This window comes from Hetaerina americana, unplaced genomic scaffold, assembly GCF_022747635.1.
Source record: "Hetaerina americana unplaced genomic scaffold, ioHetAmer1.1.p SCAF_1, whole genome shotgun sequence".
Lineage (NCBI taxonomy): Eukaryota > Metazoa > Arthropoda > Insecta > Odonata > Calopterygidae > Hetaerina > Hetaerina americana.
This window is the reverse complement of record NW_027286069.1, coordinates 25,793,696-25,817,535: the sequence shown is the minus strand read 5'-3', so window position 1 is coordinate 25,817,535 and position 23,840 is coordinate 25,793,696. Positions and strand designations below refer to the sequence as shown.

Sequence of the window (23,840 nt, the reverse complement as noted above, 5' to 3'; positions counted from 1 at the left end):
TGACCAGGCATGGGATGAGTGCCCTCATGTTTGCATGTAAAGAGGGTCACCTGGAAGCAGCAAAGTTGCTGATGGATGATGGAGTTGGCTTAAACTTGCAGGACAGTCAGGGTTGGACAGCTTTGTTTTGGGCTGTCAAAAAGAATCACTTGGCCATTGCGGAGACTTTGGTGGCAGCCGGTGCAGATGTTCACATTTGTGACAAGTCAGGAAAAGTCGCCTTTGGTGTTGCCAGTGATGCGAGGGAAAATAAGTTGGTTTCCAGTGATTCCTCGGTAGGATCTGGAGAGTCAGAGGAAACCATCCATGACTTCAAGCTTTTGGTCTACTTGTTGTCCGGCATGAATCAGTTAAGCCTGCTGCCGAAGTTGAGAGCTCATAATGTTACTGCAGAAAAGTTATTGTCCATGACAGATGCTGATCTTGAAAAGATTGGAATAACTGATAGCTTGCAGAGAGTGTGCATGCATATTGCAATATCAAAGTTCCATGCAATGGAATGGTCCAAGAAGTCTTTGGTTAGTAATATCGGTAATGCTTTCCGACCACAAGATGCCATTGTTGTCCTTGAAAATATGGTGATACATCTCAAGACTATGTCAGCCACTGTCAAATATGTAAGACATGCTGTGGAAGGGAAAAGAGTAGCTATTCCTGTTAACACAGTGAGTGAGCAGAATCTCTTGCTTGAGAAGTCTGAGGGTGTAATGCAGCAATTAGATTTGGTTAGGAAGGATGTCACTTTTCTCCGCCAGAACTTGATGAAAATGCAAGGTCTCGAAGAAGTCCCCGCAGATTTTATTTCCGAGAAGAAGATAACCAATAGATCGTCAAAGGTCATTTCATTGCTAGTCATGTCTGCCGTCCTTGGAGTATTGGCATGGAAGTCTCGTCCTTTGCTAATTAAATGATTTTATTAAAAAATTATATTTAATCTCATTTGTAGCCATGGATATAAGGCAACGTTTTTTGCCAGTTTAATGTTCCTAAGTTTGTGGCATTTGTACCTTTCATTAAATAGTGAACATTAAGAGAAGGCTCTCTTGGTTTGTTAAGGAGTTACAAGTTTATTCTTTGCTACCAATATGTTATTTATATATTTGGATACATATGTTCATATGTATATTGCTAAGCTGTGATTTATAGATGCATGATTGATAGAATATTTTGTGGCTCTTTATTGGAGTTGCATTTGTTTTGTACTTGTGTAAATTTAGTGATAATAAAGTATGTACTTAAAAATAGATTTGTTGGCTATATATCTCTCATGTATAGTAAGTTTCCCAAATATTAACTTCTCATTTTTATTGGTTAGAATTCTATTCAGTGATGGAAAAATATTCAGGTGATATAATTTATAGTTTGCATCATTTTGATTTTATGTATCAAAATAAATGTTCTAAGCATTAGAGCAGAAATTTCAAGTTATACTCCCCTCTAGTACTTGTAAAATTGAAAGCATTAGAAACAAATAATTTTCATAGTTTAAGTAGCATAATGATATATGGAGATGAAAGTATTTTGTTTTTTCGATAATTATACTTGCAATGAAATAAATATGCTGTCTTTTACAGTAGTTTCTTTTGAGAGGCTTAGTAATGGAAATTGATTCTTTTAATCAAATAGATTTGAAAACTTATCAATATTTCTGACCCCATTGTAAGTAATCATGGATATTGGTATGCAGTATTTCACCAGTAATCTTCATTACTGGTTTGCATTAGGCTCATTAACATATTTCCTGAATTATTGTTGGTAGTAAGAACCCTGGATATTTTAGGTAGATGCAAATTTATTGTGCACATATATTCATGTTTGATGGTTTCTTGGATTTTAATTTTTTATGTATTTTAAGAACTTAAATATATACATGTATAATAACGTTTATGTAGACCTTGAACTAGCATGTTACAGGATGACTTTGCCTTTACCAGGAACACCCAAGGTATTACATTCAGAAGTGAATCATCTGGGAGAGCAATTTTAGTTAGCATATTCAATTAAATTCTTTCTGTTGAACCTCATATATTAAAATTTATGAGTGATATTTCCTGAGAGCCTGTTTACTATTCACATTTTTATATTCCAGTGAGAATTATTGGCCATTGCTATATTGAGACTAAAACTGGAATAATATTATTGAAATTATACAAAATTCTGTACAACTTTAGAACCACTGCTTCAATGAAATTTTAAAACTTGAAAAAATCATATTTAACTGATTGAACATAAAAAAAACAAGCTTTTAAGACTGACTAAAATGAACAGACATCAAATGTCCCGCCGCATAGTGTTATAAGTGGAAATTGTGAAGGGTGCAGTAAAATATTTTTTCTACCCTTTCAGGAATTATCTCCTTGTCTGGGCTAAATTTAATATATTTTTAAAAACTTGCACATCATTTATTTTAATTTAACCAACAATTTGTTAAATTTCAATGTTCAAGAACTCTTTCAGATATTAGGTACTCCAATACTTATTCTATAGACCAGAAAGAAGCATATGATGAAAGGTCAATAGCTAAATAACTTTATAATTAGGTTTCATATCTGAAATAGAGTCAGCCAAGGGGCTGCAAGCATTGCTGAGTGAATTGGAAATTCAGTGCGACAGGTATGGGATGAGAATCAATATTAATAAAACAAAGGTTATGCGATTTTCTAGAAAGAAAAAGGCCAAGCTTAACATTAAAATAGGAGGGCAAAAACTAGAGCAGGTAGAACAGTTTACGTATCTCGGTAGTGTTTTGGGCCAACACGGTCAAAGTAGTAGGGACGTAAGGAGAAGAATTGCGCTAGGCAAAGAGGCTTTCACAAGGAGGAGGGAGTTGATGACAGGGACTTTGAGTAAGGATGTTAAGAAAAGACTCGTAAAAACTTTGATTTGGAGCGTAGCTATGTACGGAGCGGAAACGTGGTCCTTGAAGCAGGAGGATAGACGTAGACTGGAGGCTTTTGAAATGTGGGTGTGGAGAAGAATGGAGAAGGTGAAATGGACAGAGAAGAAAACAAATGAGGAAGTACTCGGTATGGTGGGCGAAGAGAGGGGTTTGTTGGGAGCAATCCTATGGAGGCAGGAAAAGTGGATGAAGGGGGTGTTGACCGGCAGTGGGATGTTGAAGACTGTGATAGAGGGTAGAATGTTGGGCAAAAGAGGAACGGGAAGGAACAGGATAGGGATGTTGGACGGGATGAAGGGAGGAAGAAAGTACTCAGAGATGAAAAGGGACCTGATATAGAGTAGGATGATGGATTTTGTGTTTTGTTAGGAGTAATAAAATATTTGTTTGGTAGCTGTGTCCATCCAAAAACCTACCTTAACCGGTAGATTACCTATAAAAAAAAATCTGAAATAGCAAGTAGAATTTCAGTATGAGGGTGAAAAATAAAAGAAGTCATCATTTTTGTACTATATTGAATGCAGTGATTGTTAATTCTGCATCAGTTATGTCCTGTGGAACATGTTCATTTTTATATAATGCATAGTACACATGCTCCTTCATTTGTCTATATAGCAATACCTTAGTCTTTGAAAAATTTGCTACTGTGAACAATTGTGACTGAATAAAATTTTTTTGCATCCATCTCTGATGCCAAGTTCTGCCTTTCTCCTTATTCTTCCTGAGCCTTTTCGAGTATTGGTTTATGTGACCCCCTGTGCCCTGAAGGGTATGACATTTTCAAGGCCTTAATTCTCTCGGTAGGTCGCGGGCAAGCAAATCGAGGCCTGTATCAACCACTGGGTGGAAGTGACCTTACTTTGAATGGGATTCCATCGCAGATTGGACTGAAAAGCAAGAATGACTGCCTCCATGAGTCAGATCTGGATTCATCGCAGCCTCCCCCCCTCATCCTCCCCAACACCACCAACAAACTAGTCATGTCTACATCACGTAAAGCCTGCTTCTTCTTCTCCATTCTTCTCTGCTTTCTAGTTGTGGTAGGTTCCTCTGATATTGATGATTCTGCATTGTAACTGCAATGCTAGTAATGCTTGATTCGTTTGAAAATTCACCATCAACAGTTAAGCACAGAATGACTCACGGTTAACAATCAAAGTGGAATTGGTTCTTGATCTTTGTAAATATTTCTCACATTTTTAATGCCTCTTCTTTTGACGTGGTAAATGTAGTTGGCTAATTTTTGGTCTCTTGGTAAATACCGCAAATTGGATGTTACCGTGAAATAAAACCATTGAATTTAAAAAGTTATGCCAGTGGAAATCAGTGATAAAATTACTTCTGAACACTGTGAGACCTGCGATACTCTAGATTACTTGCAAGATGGTTGAGAAAATTAATGCCTGGAAGTAAGTTAAGTTATACCCTTAAATAATGAATGATAAAGTCCAAGGGAAATAACCACTTTTTCTAAATTTTGAGGCAGAGGGACACTGAGAGGCCACGACTGAGTAAAATTGAAATTTTGTAAATGGTCCCTTATCTTATAACCAAATACTTTCATAGAGTGGCCCATAAGATTTTATTGGGGTCATCATTTAGGGCAATTAGTTTTAAAAAAAGAAGGTAAGATACATGAAATTTGTCAAGCAAAAGCTGAGACATGAAAAAGATTTTTCTCCATCATCCAGTGAAAATACTGAAATATGTGTCATGTTTATTAATTAATTGTGAAATTTTAATCAGTGTTTTGATTTATTCCTGCATTTTATGAATAATTGGTCACAGCTGTCAAGAAATATCCTACAATTGAATACAGTCTGGTGTGACAATGGGTTTTTATTACAGAGCTTTGTTTGCATTTTTGCATTGAGTTAAACTCCAGGTTTGATTATGTATAAGGTACTCCATCTTGGAAATTGGAGACTTTTGGTTTTTTCAAATATGTAGATGCAGATGCCCGTGTGTGCCGCTGATCTCGAACAAGGAGAAGGATCCCAAGAGATGAATCTGAGGCCTGATCCACTGATCTGATCATCTCTTTCTCTCTCTGGTTAAAAAATCCACAATGCATACACGTTTTTGCAGCTTTAGTAAAATAATGAGGACTAAAAAATCAATTGCCAAAGATTACCGGGTAATGTGGAAGGAAACTGATTCCAAAATCTTTGAAAAAACTAGTAATAATTTGTAGGTAAATATACACATGCTTAATGAAAATGTCTGCATTCATTTCAGATTGGCTTTCTCTTCGTTTTGCCATGTGATCTTCCAGCCTGTGTCCCTTCATATGAAAGGAATTCCACGTCAGCGCCATCTGACTCATCCCTCGGATCCTTGCCGACCTCCACTATTCGTTCGATGGGAGGGTCATGGGAGCGAGTCTTACCTGGAATTGGTTAGAATTTAGATATTTTTATGAGGTTTCTGCCCCTTATCATAACATTCTTAATCTCAAATTAAGGATGAAAGGAGGAAAAAGTAACCATTAAATTAAGGATAAACATCCTTGGATATTGCTTGTTTTAAATGCACTAAAACTATATAATTCCCTCAATACATCATTTTACTGCAAATTTCTGACTTAAAATTAATGACTCCATTTTCATCGTGTATACTGGTTCAAAATAATCACTAAAACTGAGTTACGATTGATTCTGTTTTCCTTGGAACTTAACAGTAATTCTCAAGACTGATGTGGAAGTTTTAAATGCCTTAGAGAATGTATTAATTTCAAATTCTAAAAGTCATTTGCTACCCATTTAAGCTTCCAGGTATTGAGGAATCCCTCAATATCTGGCAGAGGGCTTTATCCAATCAAGCCACAAAGATGTCCTCTTACACTGTGTATTTCTAAGGGCTTTCAAGGGACAAGATGTAATGAGAACACACTGTGCATACAATATTGCAAGTAATCATAGTCGTGCATGTTTCACCAAATTCCACGAGGTCAAAGCCAACTTCTAAACAAAGGCCATTCCCTTTTGACCAATTCAAAGAACTGCAAGAGATGCCACGACAGTAACTGTAACAGAGCCATCCAATAATGTGCCTTAAAATGCATCAAGGATCTCCTCCAGTTCTTTGAATATTGACAAAAAAGGAAAAAACCTTTGTGTTTAAACGTTGGCTTTAACCTCTTGGACTGTGATGCAATGCTACATGGGGTGCAGCGGTGGGTCAATTTGGCCGAAAATATATACACGCTGAGGCCTGGGGTCAGATGCCTTCTAATTGGTTGGCTGCTTCCCACCTTTTTCTGTCCTATTGGATATACTCCTCGGCTTGGATTCCTAGGAATTAGTGAGAGAGTATCCAGAGTCTCAGTTAATGGTTTCGTCCTCTAGCAGTTTTGCATGGCTTTCTTAGTCAGCCATTACAAAAATTTTCACACAACAAAGAATTATAATTTTGTCCCAACAGATGGCATGGTCAAGGACAATGCTCTGTTCAACCCCCCACAGAATTGTCCCGCTGGCCAAGTCTGAAGAGTCTCTGATAATCCCATTCTCTCATCCTTCCCTTCTCTCCCACTTAATTTTGGCCTCATTCGCAAGGTATATGATTAACTCCAGGGGTCATGAGACCACAGGACTTGTTTGCCCTTAAAAGTTGGTCTCTCAGTTTTGAGCATGGATGGAATTAGGTTTCAATGTCACATCTCGTCAGTGTATGCATGAATTGACAATCTTAACATTCAGCAGCCCTGATGACGATGTACATTGAAACATCGACAGAAATGCAGAGCTTGACCCAGTAGAGAACCCAAACAGAACTCCTTCAATGGTATACTCCGGGAAAGTTTTAAGTATTATTTTATACTTTCAGAACTCAAGGGGAAGGCTCACACCATTCCCAGCTCTTCTGGCCCTGGATTAAACATGGTGTTTCTGGTTCGTGGTCAACTCCCAGGATTGTCATCAGCTTCTACTCTGTCCCCTCCTCCATCTATGTCCTTGGTGTCATCGTCCTTCTTATCAGAATCATCCAAGTGCTCATTTGCCCCCATCCCTGGACCGAGGAATTTATCTACCCCGAACGGTTTTGATCAATCGATCCTTGCCACCTACTGCAACACTGAATTGGAGGTAAACCTTAACAACACTAGTCCTCAGCAAGGCTGGATGTCTTCTTCGTTGCTGGGTGACGAAGACTCTCAGTCTCAGATTCCAGACGTGAATATGTCCTCATCTCACTACAGGAGTAAGAGGATTCTTGATAGCCCCAAGAACATCTCTCCAGTTGAATTGAATGAGTTTGCGGAAGAAAATGGTGAGCATGATGAGATTATCAATGGTGAGCAAATCAGGTTGAATGGTGAAATTTCAAACGGTGACAATGAAAATCCTGGTGATAGAGAAACTCGGGATGGCAGCGGTAAAAATTTCAGGGAGGTAACTATCAAGAAAAGACTCATTAGGAAGCGTTCTTCAAAGCCAGCAGAGAAGAGTAGGGGTGATGAAAATGGTCCAGGTTTCCTCAGTGCACTGGTTGGAGGGGGTGGTGGTTTGGTGTCACTGAGTGGAGCTACTGGGCAGCCTCTTTGGCAGGTTTCACTACCATCGCCACCTGAAGAACTGGACTGTGCACTCTTGGATACTGATAATGATGGCATCCCTGACTGCTTGGCATTTGCCGGACGCTCTGGACTCTTGGCAGCCATTAACCCCACATCTGGTGAGATTTAACTTCATGCTTTCTTTAGTTAAAAGTGAACTCACTTTGTGTTTCTTGCAAAATTGATTTTATGTTACATCCCTAGTTCAGAACAGTCTTTAATGGAAAATACTGTTAGTATAAAAAATACAAATGGCGTGAAGAGGCTCTTGAAATTACTAGATACTGATTGGTTTTATATCTGAATGGGATTATTAATCAGTGAAATTTGGAAAAATGTCAGGGCTGAAAGTGAAGTTGTACTGTACAGTTGGATTATTTTCAGCGAAAGAGTTAAATATTAAACACAATCAAAATGTGTAACTTTAGGAAAATTGACTTCCCATTAATCTACTTCCCCTTAACTGCTTTTTTCGCTGTTTTCAATAATCTTCAGCTCTTGATACATTTGAAAAAAAATTCAGATGGAAATCTTTTTAAGTGAAGATTAATTTTTGGCAATGTTGGCATAATGTCAGGTTCACGTTTGATGCTTCTATGCTGACAACAGTTTTGCTATAATTTCAGTTTGTGACTTAAGATCAAATTGTTTGTGCATATATTTTGGCTGTCATGTAGGCAGCTTGATGGCAATGCTGTTATCTTGTTGGTTGGTTTAAAAACATTATTTTTCTCATGTTATGGAGCTGGTAACCACTATCCCTGTTGAAGTTTTTGTGATGTTTTTCAATTTTGATGGGTTGATGAGTTAACCCTAGGCAAGTTGGTGACTCCTTTGAGCTTACCTGAGCTTCCTCCTAAATGACTTTTTTTTTACTTTCTTTGAAATTCTTAGTAATTCTTGGAAATTCTTGAAATTCCTAAAACTATTTATTAAAAAAATTAAAAGCTTTATTTCCATTTTTCCAGCTGGTTTGGAAATATAGCTTCCTATTCTTATTATTATTAGGTAATCTACCAGTTATTGTGTACTTCCTTCCTCCCTTCATCCCATCAAATGTCCCCATCCTATTCCTGCCCTTTCCTTGTGTTGCCTGACATCCTCCCCTCTTTCACAGTCTTCATCATCCCACTGCTGATCAATACACCCTTCATCCATTTTTCCTTTCTCCATAGGATTTCTCCCAAGAAACCCCTCTCTTTGCCCACCATACCAAGTACTTCCTCATTTGTTTTCTTCTTGGTCCATTGCACCTTCTCCATTCTCCCCCAAATCCACATTTCAAAAGCCTCCAATCTACGTCTATCCTCCTGCTTCATTGACCATGTTTCTGTGACGTCCATAACTACACTCCATATCAAAATTTTGACGAACCTTTTCTTGACATCCTTACTCAGCATTCCCATCGTCAATTCCCCTCTCCATATGAAAGCCTCTTTGCCTGGTGCAACTGTTCTTCTTACGTCCCTACTGCTTTGACCACGTTGGTCCAAAACACTGCCAAGATAGTTAAACTGTTCCACATACTCTCCTCTAGTTTTTTCCCCCCTATTTTAATGTTAAGCTTAGCTTTCCTCTTTCTAGAAAACCTCATAACCTTTGTTTTCTTTGTATTGATTATCATCCCATATCTATTGCACTGAATTTGTAATTCACTCGGCAATGCTTACAACCCCTTGGCTGACTGACAAACTAAAGCTTGGTCATCAGCAAACCTAACTGATTTTACGAATCCCGCTGACTTTCATTCCTACCTCCAGTTCTTCCCATGCCTCTTTAATTATTTCCCCTACATATATGTTAAACAGCAACGGTGATAATAGTGATAGCAACCCTGTCTTACACATTTTCCTAACACTGCCCATCTGGACTCTCCGTCCCCCACTTGCCCCTGAGCAGTCTGAGACTTATTTAGATTGCAGATTAGCATTCTATCCTTCCAATCTATTCCTATTTCCTGCTATATATTCATTAGTTTTTCCCAAGTCAATCTATCAAAAGTCTATTTGAAATCTAAGAAACAGGCAAATGCATCCTGACTGTATTCTACAGATACTGATTGCATCCTATTGATTCTATTCCTCTATATTCCTCTTGATTAATGATCTCATTGCTGCAAACACATCGTGTGTGCCTCTTCCCCTCTTAAACCAAAACTGATCTTCCCCTAAGTAATAATTTGCCCTGCTCTCTATTTGTTTGTTATGACCCTAAGAACCACTTAAGCTGTGTGGTAAATCAAACTGATTGTTCTGTAGTCCTCATATGATGTAGCTTGCACCTTTTTTGGAATAGGAACCAATCCTGATTACTCAAAGTCTTCTGACCAGATTCCTTCCCCATAGATGCTATGAAACAGTCCATATAGACTCTTTCTCCCACGTTTTCATAAACCTTTAATTAGTTTCACAGGAAAGTTGTCTACCCCCACGGCCTTATATGATATTATTTCCCTTAATGCCCTTTTTATCTCATTGTCGAGTATGCTTGGACCTAAGCTATCTTCCTTAACGTCATGTTCTCTTTCTAAGTTTAACTTTGTTGGCCAAAGTTCTTTACCATACATTTCTTATATATATTCCATTCATCCCTCTTGGATCTTTTCTGTTTCAACTATTATCTTACATGACATATCTGTAACTGTTAACACAGATCTTCCCGAAAGTGTTTTAACCTTCTTGTATATTGCACCAATTTCCCCCTTCCTCTGCAAACTCTCCTTATCCTTGCCCCGCATCTTCCCCCAGTCTTCTTTTGCATTATTTTTCACCAATCTCAATCTATTATTTAACTTTTTGTACTTTCTTCTACCTATCTCTGTTTACATTCTTACATTTCCTTCTCTCATCTATCTTTTTAATCCTTTTATCTGTGATATCCTCATGAGGGAGGGAAAAGAGCCATGGAGAATTCTCTACAGGCTGATGATACCTCCTCCTTACCATTCCAATTAATGCTTCTACATTCCATTTCCTAACCTACCGCCCCTGCCTTATCTTTTTGAATCAGACATTGCACTTCATGAGTACTAAATTGTGATCAGAATCCGCATCCGCTCCCAGGAAACTGCAAATTTATCAGGCTGTTCCTAAACCTGTGCCTAACCATAATAAAATCTAACCTATACCTTTCTGAGTCGCCTGGCATTTTCATGCATACCTATGCCTTTTGTGGTGTCTAAACCAAGTGTAGGTAATAACCAACCCTTGTTTCCTGCAAAATTCAATTGGTTTCTCCCTGCGCCCATTCCTCCCACCCAAACTGTTGTCCCCTCCTCATCACTATCCATTCCTTTGCCTACCATCATAATCCAATCGCCTATCACTATCAAATGTTTCCCTGCAGGAAAAAACGTGATAATTTCCTCTAACTTATCGTATATCTTATCACCTTCTTCCCTCCTATGGTGGTGGCATGTATCAATTAACAATAACCAAGTTCATCGGTTCTACTTTACCTCTTCAAGTAATATTCTATCTGTTGCTTGCCCTATGTTGACTACACTTCTTCCTACCCTTTTATTTAATATTATGGCAACCCCTGGCTAGCTCTCATCCCCTCCACTGTATCTGCAGCTCTAGGGGTCATTGAAACACACAAGCCCCTCCACCATGTCATGGTAGTAGTCCATGGGAGGGCCCATTCTTATATAAAGAAATAAATCATTACTCTGAGGGTCTTGGTTATGGAAATTCATGCTTTTCAAGCCACTAAATGAGATTATGAAGATAGAAAAGGATAAAAACCTTTTTACTTCACACTTTCAGGCTTCACTGTGTGGAATTGCTTGATGTCCACATTAAATAAGTTTGTAATTTTCCACAGACTTCATTTTGAAGTACAATGCCTCTCACCAACTTGCAGCATCATCAGGTGCTAAAGTTATTTGATGGAAAGTTTTAAGTAGAGTATCTGATGATGCCGTGAGTTGGTAAAATGCATTCAACCTTAAAATAAAGTCTGTGAAAAATTACAAACTCATTTAATATGGTTATTAAAAACCTTTGTATGTTTGCTTGCTCTTCCATATGTTCTCATGGAAATTGAAAATGGTTCCGCCAGTTGCAACATTAACTTTGTATGTCGTTTATCATCTTTTCGATTACCAGGAGAGGGGTGGGAAAATTCATTGATTCCTAACTTCATGTAGCTCAGAGGGAGGATAGGTCATGTTTACTTACAAATGTGAATTATCCTGCTGGTGAATCCATCTATATTTGTATGAATGCATTCTGCTGATCCACAGGAGTCTGTAGGGTGCTATAAGTCTTGAAAGATATTTGTTTTTTTTCATTTAACCATGTTTTACCAACATAATTACCAATAAATAATTATCGAATGCTTGTATTTTCAATCCCTAGAATGTCAAGATTTTAATGAAGGGTTTAAGGATGAGAATGAACTGATTAAAGGAATTTACAAATTTCTGGGACACTTTTAATATTCTCTCTTCATACATTTTACAGTGCTGCAGAATAATAAACATAACCACAAAATTTCAAAGGATTGAATTTTGCGATAAAGGATGTGCCTGCATATTGATTGTTAGAATTTCCCATTGTATTCCTTTGGGGCCAAGTGTGGAGCAGTATTTTGCTGTAACCGAGAGAAGTAGATGACAATTATTGTGAAAGTTGGGTAATGCTCTTTTATTAAATTTTGATTCTTATGTATGTCGGGGGGGGGTGGAGGGGGGGGATCTGATGATATATAGTATAGGGAGAGGTCAAAGAAAATAAATTATACAACTTTAGAATTTAAATCTCAGTGACGAACACTTTTGGAAACTACTGGGATTAGGAAAAAAGGGTAGTATGAATAGGGGGCTCATGGGATGCCAAATTTGCAAAGAATCCAGTCCTGGGCAAGAAAACTTGAAGGGTGCTGCCTTACCCCTCCTTCACCATTGACTACTCGATCACCTCATCACATCCGATCCTCCCTTACCACCTATAGATTCAGGAAATCAAAATATGAACCAGTTAATATCAAGGGAAAATCTCTATCAGGAAGCAGACGGACATGTCGGTGACGTCTGTTTACAGATGTGGATGGGTATACTAGCCTCTGCAAGGAATAGAAGTAGGCATGCCTCTTACATCTGCATACAGATGTAGGAGGGTTTAGAAGCGTCTGTAAGGTATGTTATAATGTCTTTCATCACTTCTCCTAGCTTTTATGTTCTCTTTTTCTCTTCCATACATATGTGTAGGTGCTGTAATCTGGTATCTACATGATCATAAGTCCCAGATGCGACCAATGGCCCTGCAGTTCCCAGTCTCCATTCCCGACCTTGATGGTGATGGCACAAAAGACCTGGCCATTGCATGCACACTATCCACTCCATCTTCTCAGTCCGCCAACCAGCCGTCAAACAAAGCCTCCTCAACCTCGCCCAATTCCTCATCTTACACTCCTCACGTGGCCAACACCAAAAGTTCTCTTAAATCATCAACAACCTCCAAGAAGGACCTCTTGTTCTCGTCTTCCCCGTTCCTGAGTGAATCGCCATCTTATCAGTCATCGCGTCCTCTCCCATCACCCTCATCATCTCCGGACACGGTTTCACTGGCTGTGGCATCTGGTAGGTCAGGGAGCATCATTGGCCACCCGCTCACTCCTAGTGGATGTGTTACTGTCTCCAGCATCACCTTGAACATGAAAACCTTGAACCTCTTCTACCGATGCATAACAGAGGATGGGGATGGTAAGCTATTCAGTATTTACTTGTCGTTCACACTGGTATATTTCTTTTGATATGCATTTTAAATTTATTTTAATGTATGGACTGATTATTGGAGATTTTTTAAATTGCAATTTTATTAGACCTTTTAAATGCATAATGGCTGGCTTGACATTATTTTAATTGAGTGAAAACTTAGTTCGCAGTGCCATAACTGATGTTTGGCTTGAATTAGTGCATAAGGAATTTTGATCTATGCTTATTTGTGTGTTTGTATTCCTCCTTTTAACAGTAAGCACTTATTTAAAAGCGTTTTCAAGTTATGATTCACTTGTCATGCAGAATTAGTATTTATATTTGCCTCTGGTGGTGCCTACTGTTTGAAAATGGCATTTGTGTTTCCTAATTCATCTTACTCAGGAGATTTCATTTGTTTTCAACTTTCAAAATTCTGTGATATATATTGAGTAGATGAAGGAAAAGGTTGAGGATGTGGAGGGGGGCATTTAAGGGGAATTTTGAGAATACATTAGCACTGCAATAAACTGCTTTTCAATGCCACTTGATAATGATTTTTTTATGAAAATAACCTGATAAAATAATTTTGTCATTATTAAAATGTACATGTCATGAGAGCTAAAATAGTGGTAACTCTATTGCTCCCAATGAGCATGAAATAAATAATAATTTAGTAGTGATATAAATTTTTTTGCACTCGTTAATTTTTGGTATTTCAGGAAACTCAGTTCATAGTATCAAACATATTGACTCATATAGATTGACATATTTTTTCCAGAGAGTGGCCCTTAAACTACACTCACATGTTATTCGAGTTCATTGAATTCTAAGATAACATTATGGTAAAACTTAATCAAACTACAGGGTACTACTGTATATTTCATGGTCAGACTATCAGAATACAGAATTTAAGTCATACTGACGGAGATTGAGCAGGCATGCTATGAACTGGAAAAGTATTGAGTGACGTAGCCAATAGTTTGCTGTGGTGCAAATATTATCACTCTAAAATATAATAGGTATTTAACTTTCAAAAGAATTTTCGTCAGCCTATCCGTTTATTAATGGGAAAATAAAATGATATGAATTAGGTACTAAAAGGCTCATGGCAATCATCCCTGAAAATCTAATGGAAAATGATCATCATCTTTGGCATATAATCTACTGCTGTTTGGTGCAATTTTTGATCTCCCTAATCTTCTGATGGTTCCATTGCAATTTGTTGTTGTTCAAGTTATTGTGTCTATAAACTCTTCATTTCTTCCACTACCATTGCTTCTATAGTGAAAAGCAGACTTAGAAAAAGTTATTTTTTATTAAACAGAGAGGTTTATTGCTCCTCTAAGATTTTATAAATGCAAAAAAAACGCTTATTGATTTAGTGCATGCTGCTATTGCATTATTTTTAATGATTCAGGTACCTTCCCACAGGATTTATGTTGATCAAACATTTAGGATCTGGCTTGAATTGCTAAGAGAGCCAAAAAATATGTTGCATGGAAATGGAAAAATATAATGTTTCCAAGTATGTAGTAACTGATGAATTGTCTGAAATTTTAAATCATCTCACTCCTTCTCCCTGCTGTTTATTCCTCACCTTCTTTCTCTCCTCTCCAAACCTCATTCATTATCAGTGGTCTTTCTTTACTTTTGTTATAAAGTTACCAAATTACCTACTGGTGTTACCACCCAATACTTGGTAAATGATCAGCATTTTGTTAAATTTTAGGCAACATTTATCATTAAAAGTACATACATATTGCGTGAAATTTGGAATATGTCATGGCTTGTTCCTTTTGTTGCTTGGTGGAACTCTCTTTAAGCTTCCTAACATTAATGGAATGAAGTAAGTGTAGTTATTGAAAATCCATAATTTCTTCTTCAATTTGCATATGAATTGTTAACTGGCTAAAATTTCATCACATCATTCATGGCTTGCTTGATGGCTCTTCACAAGAATACAAAACATTCATTGCTTTGCAAATGCAAGGTCATGGATTTAATGGTACTGCACTGAAATTGAGCAGCATCCAAGACAACTGACAATAGAGAATGGGCAAATTTCTATTTAACTTTGTAAAGAAATATTTTCTTCAGCTACCTCTGATATCTCTCGTTCCAAGTGAATGTTATTTTAAATATTTGCCAACATTTCATGCATTCATTATTTTTTAAAAGGTTGGTTTTAGAGAAGAGATGAATCAAGTAAATAAATCATTAGTTCTTAAGTAGTTGATGTTTGATATATATAAACGATTTTCCTTTATTTAAAGCATTTTCAAAATTGTTGTCTTTTTTATGTTACCACTGTGTCCCCTATGAAAACAAAAGAGCTCACAATTTTTCAACGGTTACCTTATGTAAAATTCAGTTGTTTGGCTGGTTGGCAACTGATTGGGATCTAAATACAGAGGTGAACTTTGATGTGAAAGGAATAATTGACTGGAGCCAATTAAATCCCCTAAGTTTTAATCAAAATTTATGTCATGGCCTGATTGCAGAAATCAGCAAGTCACTCTTAGTGGATGATCTTTATGGGGAAAAGGAGCAGAACGTTTCATCCTCTGCTGGACCACCGACAGTCACCCCCACTCCATTACCAAGCCAAGATACCGCCAGCATCGAATCCCCTGTTGAACAAGGGGCCATCCCATCCGTGCCCCTCAGAACTTCATCGGTGGTGAATGCTTCCCCCTCATTCTCCTCCTCCCCGGCTTCTCACTCCGAGAGGCACTCCACCGCTTCGTCGGCATGGGTCTCAGATCATTGGCTGTTGGTTGAAAACCATGGACACTGTCACACCATCCTGCTCTCTCCCATCTCAACTAATTCTAGCTTCCAAACTCCACCATGCTCTGTGTCGGTTCGCCTGACTGACTCCCGGAATGCGACATTGTGGGCCCATGAGGGAGTTCTGGCACATGCCATGGATCCACTACCATTGCTCTTTCGACAGCCGACAAGAGGATTGTGGCCAGAGGATTCTTCTTCATCCTCACAGTAAGTGATGGTTACTATTGTGCTAATTTTACTTGTTATGAGAAAGCCAAAAAACTTTTATCTGGTGACGTTTGAAATGTGGTTATGATCATGTATCTCTTCTGGGCCCTGATGAAATCATTTTTGAAATATTATCATTCACTTCAGTAGACTTTACATCTATTTATACAGCAAAGGAAAGTATTTTAAGACAAAGCCTAAGTTTACTCATATCATCGCTGTTTATTGTGCTGTACATAATGGATGAAATTATCTGTGAGAATAGATGAGTTACAGTCATATTGCAAGGAGTAATATGTCTGTAATGGACTAATTACTCATGTACTAAGTATGAATATGACATATGGTGATGTATGAATTTATAATTAATTTCCCCTTAAAGATGCTGAATTAGTCATTTGTTTTTTTCTACTCCTTAAGGATATAGCTACAGTGAATATCAACTTTTCCTTCTCAGTCAACTTTGTAAAACATTTTATATCTTTGGGTTGAATCTGAAGATTTTCTGAATCCTGATATCATGATGAAATGCATGACACAATGCAAATGTGACAAATAAACATCATCCTGAAAAATTATCATTATAATATACTTTTTAATGGGTAGTATTTCACTCAAATAAACCCTACCTCCAGAAACTTAATCTATAAGAAATCGTAGGAGTAAATTGTATATGGTTTTGATTTCCTGGAAAGGTATATGTTTTGGGAACTCATTATGTGTGTTGAATTTTCCCAGCAATAAATAATGAAAGTTCTTGTATTGATTTTTTAAAGGGGTTCTGGTGGTATCAGTGATCATCCAGTGAGTGGTTTTGTGTTGAAATTCTGGCAGTGGAGTATGCCTAAAGTGGACAATGGTCCATTGAGTAGGGAAGACAAAACTAGGGACCCAGCGAGTGATAAATCACCAGGGGGTCCAAACTCACTGTTCAGAACCAGGTATGTTACACTCCTATGTTTCTTTGTTGAGATAGCTTTAACTCTGCTATGATTTCTATAGCATTTATGTTATTATTGGTAAGATTCATTCTGATTGTTAGCTCTTCAGGCTATACTACCAGGTACCAATTTTATGAGCATATTCAAATAGATAGGGATAACTTCCATTAATTGAATTAAATTCATTAAAATATGGCTGAAACATTTTCAAAAGATCATAATTGTCTCTATTGTTAATAGCTAATGAAAAGTGCTTATTCCATTGCTTTTATTTAATGCCATAGAAATGGATTTTCATCACTACCTCAATTGCCGCATACACCAATTCCTTAACTCTTAAGTACCTGCTTTCTACTATATCTTGAAAATAAACACCTGAAAGGCTCTTGAATGTGTAATAGACATAAGTTATAATTAAAGTGATTCGATTGACATAAATTTGCAAATTTTGTCTGCATTAATATTCTGCGTGTGTATGTGAGGCGCAAGTAATGTTTGAATAGTAATTCAAGTAGATACCTAATATTTATGTCTATGCTATGTTTATACCAAGAGACAGTTATATGAGCACTATATATTATGTTAATCATGAGTTTATAATCATATTCATAGTATTTTTCATATTTTGTGTATTTCTAAGAGATTAAAAATGAAATTACTAGAAAATTTCTGATTTTGACTACTTAGCAGTCTGAATTTTATTTGAGTGAAATTGAAGTCGGACATGTAACTAGAGGACTTGCATCTGTTGGTCACAAATAAAAATTGACTTGTGACTAATATACTCTTCTGCTTGTTGTACTTCTTCTGCTTCCTTTAATTTATGGCAGGTATATAGATAAATTTGGTAGTGTACTATTTCAGTTAGGTTTTGGATATATGCAGACTGAATGTCATGACATTTCTATGCCTCACCTTGCAAAAGACAACCTGAAAAACCACAGTACAATAAATTGTTCTTCAATTCTGCATGCCTACTATCTTTCTTCGTTCTGTCAAACATCCCTATCCTATTCCTGCTCCTTCATTGTTTGCCCAACGTACTCCCATCTATATCAGTTTTCAACATTCCAACACCAAACATAGTGCTCTGCATCCACCTTTCATGCCCACTTTGGATTTCTCCCAAATATTCTCTTATTTTCAACCATGTCTGGTACTTCCTCGTTTGTTTTTCTTTCTGTCCACTTCATCTTCTCCATCCTTCTCCACACCCATATTTGAAAAGCCTCCTGGGGACTATGGTGGACACAACTATGACGTGTATAACTACCTTGACTGTGTGGTTTATATGCATAGATTAATGTTTAATGTTCATGATTATTTTAATGTTTCAAAAAAATGTTAAACGTTCAAGTATTTTTTAATTGCATAGGTTAAGGCGTAAAGTTTCGCCTGACTTGATCCTGCCACCCCTTGCAGCCGCTGCTTCATCATCATCGTCTTCTTCTCCCTCAAGTATATCTGATAATCTGAATCACTCCTCTCAAGCCAAGAGGCAATCTCCAATAGGCAATGTTCCTCGCCATGGAGGGTTATTTCCAAACGGCTCTGGGAAGAAAAAACTGAAGGGGACTGCTTATAAAGGTTTGTTTCCAGCAGGGCATAGTAAGAAATGAAACTAGCCAGAAGTGTGAATTTGCTTTAAGTGTTTGCTTCAGTAGTATGGGAAGTTTGATTAACTCGAGTTACTCCCCTGATTACGTTTCTTTCTAGGTTGAGATCACATGTTGCCACTCTTTTCTTCTGTGCTACATAATTATATATTCTATGCATATATTATATATTATTGTGACCATATTGGCTCTTAGTATTTTCAATTCCTGCTCAATTATTGAACAGGATTTAAATGAAAAGCTGTGTCATGAACAGTTTTCAAAAAATGCTTTATCTTATTTGAATTTTATTGACTTAATTTTCATGTTTCATGCATTGGCTTTCTGTTTCATGATTTTGTTTAAAATGTATAGCATCGGGTATCAGTTTGTGAAATTTCTCCATGATTGAATTACATTTGATTGGTTGATGTGTGGTGTATTGTATTATATGTAATGGCTTAATTTTTTTTTAATTTATCTTTTTTTCTTGCTGATTAATGGTTGTAAATGGGATGGGGATTCACTTGTTTTGTTAAAGAGATTTTGTGTTTTGAAGTCTGGTTTTATGTATTATCTTTTGCAATTATTTGGGACTTGTGTGCCACCTGACAATGTCTATCAGCACATGTGTATTTTTAATAATAATAATAACATAAAGAAACTGTATGTACCCCAAAAAATATTATTATTATCACAAATATTAACCTTTTTTATATACTCTACTCAAATTAATTTTATCCGAAATTCATTTTATCCCATCAAGAAGAAGAGATGGAGGAGTAAAAGAGATTGGGGAGGAGAGAGGGGCATTTACAAAAAAAGACATTATCCCATGTTGTGGTATTGCTGAATTTAAATAAGATTGTCAATGCTGACATAAACATAGCAGTCAGTACTCATTGAATTGTATTCCATGTTTGAGGGTAGAAACAAATCCGATTTGGTGTCATTGACCTGCTCTTCTATCTTGATTGTTGACTAGCATGTGTTGACAACATGAAAATCATGAATTTTGTGACACATGCCTGAAGAATATCTGGTTGGATATTGAATTTTGGATCTGTACTGATCATTAATCAACAAAAAAAACATCAACTTTGTCATGAAACACACTAATGATGTCTTTTATCAAATTTCTTGAAGGCATGCTGCCTCCAATTGTGAATCAGCTGAAGGAGAGAGTGGTTCTCATAACCTTCAATGACACTGGGCTGCATGTCATAAATGCCAGTCAGAGTGATGTCACCCAGCTTTGTGAACGTATTCGATCAACAAGTGGGAGTGGGAAGAAAAGAGGGAAGGGTGGTCGCCTGAAAGACAAGATAGCCCAAGAAAGTGGCACCCTAGACCAGAAGCTTAGATGTCAGCCTGAGCTAGCATTTCAAGAACAATCATGTGAGTAAAATTGAAAATATAAAGAGATTGGTGAAGAGTTTCATAAGCTACATGATGTACAAGTGCTCATCGATTTTGTAATCATTCTACTTAATTTTGATATCAAGTGAAAATGGGTCCTCTGTTTCTTTACTGGTGCAAGGGAATTATAAATTGTTTTTACATCTTATTTTTTTTCTTTATTTGATACATAACATCATTCATCGGGCTTGGGCCAAAGAAATCACTGATGTGGAATGATAGCCATTGTAAATTTCTTCATTGTCCATATTTTTGTACGTAGGTCAATCATTTTACTTTCTCCTTAATCTATTTTTATTCAATTTGATTTTTTGTTGGTCTTTTTTTTTAGGTCAGCATATATTTTGTGAAATGATTATTTGTGAAAGCATAATTTTTGATGCAGCATAATTATCTGTTGACCTTCTTTACATGATGGAAAAAAGAATTTCAAACTTTTAATAATGAGAAATTTATGGCACAGTAGATAAGCTTCTAAGCTTTGAGTGTGTTAGTAATTGGTATTTTTTAATATTTTCATGTTTCCCATTGTTATAAACATGCTTAGAACTGTTTGGGTGGGTCTGCTGCTAGAGGATGGGGGCATGCTGCTATAATTGACGGATCAAACTCAAATGTGGCCATACAAAATGAATTTCAGATTTGCATGGTGGCAGAAACTACTGCTCAGTTGTTTAACTTGTAATATTTCAGAGAAATCTAACAAAGAAGCAACCCATTGAACGGTCATCTGTGATCACCAGACCAATGCATAGTCACTAAAGCAATAGGGAGACTCCTGGTTGCTGTTATTTTCATGGCAGGGTTTATTTTTATCTTAAAAATTAACGTAGGTCTTCAGGGATGTAAGTTTGTTTAGAGAAATTGCCTCAGTGATTCCCTAGTGGATATTTGTAAGTCTAAAGTTTACCCTTCTCTCCAAAAGCAGTGATTCTAAAAAGTCAATTTCCTTGCCATATTTTGATTGATTCGACACCAAGCAATGCACAAAGCAACTGTCGGTCACCAGTTTGTCCCGATGAAAGATTTGTAGATCCTTAATGAGTCCTCAAAGAAATACCTTCTTGAAGAGAGGGTTAAATGAATAATGAAGGAGGAGGTAGATAAGAAAGGGGATAGGTTATGGGAAAAGAAGTACATAAGTGCCTGACACATCAGGACTCATAGTTCCCTTTCATTTTGAGCAAAAGTAGCTAATTATTTGAATAAGATTAATCGCATGAATTCCTTTATTGTGTCATGTATTGTGCATAATATGAGGTGTTTATTACATGTAATGTGCATTTTTAAGATTTCAATTCAAATTAAGTGTCCAATAAAGGCTGAAAGTCCATGCACTTTTTTAAAGTTCTACAACTGTTAGTTTGATGCATTTTTTTGTAAAGGTCTAAAAAATAATTTAAATACACTCATAGCTTACCTTATTTGATTCCTAAGATATGTCATGAAGGGTTCTCTTTCACATTTAATCTAGATTCAAGGCTCTCCTATATTTCTAAACGCCACCACCGTAGAATTTGTGGGATTGGGGGGGGGATTCTTAAACTCTGGGATTAAGTTTAGAATTATTAAGACTATACCTTTTTTTTTGTATTTCCAAATGAGAAAATGAGGAAAATAGACTCCTACTAAAAAGCTACCCTGAACCCATGGTGAAAGGCAACAGTTTCACCGTTAGGTACTGCTGGCACAGACTGAGTGGGTCGGCCCAGCATCAGCAGCCACAGCTGTGGGGGAGAGTGAAGTTCACGGTATCGACCGAAGTGCTGCGATGTGGCAGGGAACGGGAAACCATCACATTTTCCTCTTAGAATATGCAGCCTTGCCTTGCATTCTAACAAGAGAAGAATGTAGCAGCTGCAGTAAACCAATCCTAGGATTGAAATACCAATGATGATGATACCTTATTTTAATCTTTTTTCTTCCAATATAAAATATACTAATGAGTTATTCAATATTAAAAACATGCCACCTCAATTACAGGGTCTGTCTCAAAAATACTTAAGTAACCCTCTAAGAATCCCACACTGCCTTCCTCTTCATGACCTAGTACCTGGCCAAGCACTAGGTGGCAACACTGCTCATGCCACCCTACAGCCCCGATGTAACACTTTCAGGTTTCTTTTTGTTCTCAAGAATAAAAAGGAGCTTGAGACCATTTGGAGTGCTGGAAAATTTCAAAGAGACCATGACGAGGAGCTTAAATGAGGTTCCTGTTGATGCCTTCCAGGAAGTGAACCAAGACTAGCTGAGGTGCTGACAGTAGTGTGTCAATGGACAGGGGTGCTATTTTGAAGAGTTATAGTAATTTGTACTTAAATCTTCAGTCAAAATATTTTGCCATATTTATATTTGGGACAGACCATATATGCATAAGATATCAAGGTGTTTCTTGAATGTGTGAATTAAAAGGTATGAGGTAATCTTAAAGCTGATGGAAATAAGTGCATAACTTCGATAAAATATTGGAGGAGATAATTACTACAAAGAAAGTTTAGCAAATGTACCTAAATAAAATTAGAGGAAATATTATTTAAGACTTATAAGTACACTAGAGTGCACTTGATTTAGTTAAGAAAACATTGGATGAATTTGATTGAGGGTATTAACCCAAGTGGCAAACAGTGTGTGGGGGTACCTTATAGCCCATCAATCTATTGAGAGATTGAAGGATAGGAAATTCATGAATTTGACTTGCACTCTGAATTAGTGAGTCTCAATGGTTTGATTCTGCTCGACCTCTAATAAAATTTTCTGTCAACAGTGCTCGTGACTGATCTAGACAAAGATGGCTACCAGGAACTTGTTTCTTATCTAACTACTTATGTGGACTATCGAAAGGATGAGTCAGATTCTAAGCGCCGTACAAACTCCCAAAAATGGTATCTTGAATCCAGAGTTAAGGTCGTTCTCTTAGAAGCTGAGTTACCCAAACTCTATGAAGCAGTTGCAACTCCAGGCTCTTAAGGTAATATTTTATTTCTGTTCATTCTGCTTTTTGCTAGATATTGTAATGCTGGAGTTGAAGGAGTAGTGTTCGGAAGAATCATATATTTTTACACAAATTGGTCAAAATGTTTCAACTGTCTTTCATGACATGTAACGTATTTTTGGATATGCTTATTTATCATAAACTCCTTTTACTTAATTTATCCTTCAAATAAAAGTAACTACTAAATTGAATGCCAATTATTTGCTTAAATTATTAGCTAATGATATGCTTGCCAACATCACTGGCACCCACTTGTGATTAAGTGTGCTTTGCTCATTAATACTTGTTATATTCATTGTGTTATACCGAGGCTTATCATATTGCAATAGAATCCCTCTTATATTTTATTACTAGCCACTGCAGGCCCTGACCTCTGGCCAGATAAACAATTGCAATGCCAGTTAATTAGAAAATACATTCAGAATGCCATTTCAAAGCTTTAAATTGGTTTAAAAAATTTTTAGCTTGGTAATCTTCACTGTCACTAAAGAAAGGAAAATTAATGGAGCTTTTTTAGTTGCTTTTAATAATATATAAATACTGAAGCATTTTTTACCAATGGGCTCTAATTTTATGTAGAGAGGCAGGGTACCACCGATATATCACAACCACATTTCATTTTAAATTATTGCTTGTGGTTCCAGCAAGACATGAATCTTGGCTTTTTGGGTTTGGCTCCTTAGATAATCACACAACTGGAAACAGGAAGCATTGACACTAAATAAATGCAGTCAC

At 36.9% G+C, this 23,840-nt stretch overlaps 1 protein-coding gene across 4 annotated transcripts in view; it reads left to right on the top strand.

Annotated features, from left to right (window-relative positions):
• LOC139689387 (uncharacterized) overlaps nt 1–23,840 on the top strand; it is a 33,195-nt gene that overhangs the window by 6,412 nt on the left and 2,943 nt on the right. For all 4 annotated transcript variants that reach the window (XM_071586493.1, XM_071586478.1, XM_071586487.1 and 1 more), the window contains exons 3-11: nt 3,704–3,939; nt 5,138–5,297; nt 6,728–7,576; nt 12,670–13,164; nt 15,660–16,158; nt 16,935–17,099; nt 18,475–18,686; nt 19,841–20,092; nt 22,878–23,081. In XM_071586493.1, coding sequence (XP_071442594.1) covers nt 3,704–3,939; nt 5,138–5,297; nt 6,728–7,576; nt 12,670–13,164; nt 15,660–16,158; nt 16,935–17,099; nt 18,475–18,686; nt 19,841–20,092; nt 22,878–23,080 — 3,071 coding nt within the window. In that variant the 3' untranslated portion in view covers nt 23,081. The remainder of the gene's footprint in view (nt 1–3,703; nt 3,940–5,137; nt 5,298–6,727; nt 7,577–12,669; nt 13,165–15,659; nt 16,159–16,934; nt 17,100–18,474; nt 18,687–19,840; nt 20,093–22,877; nt 23,082–23,840) is intronic.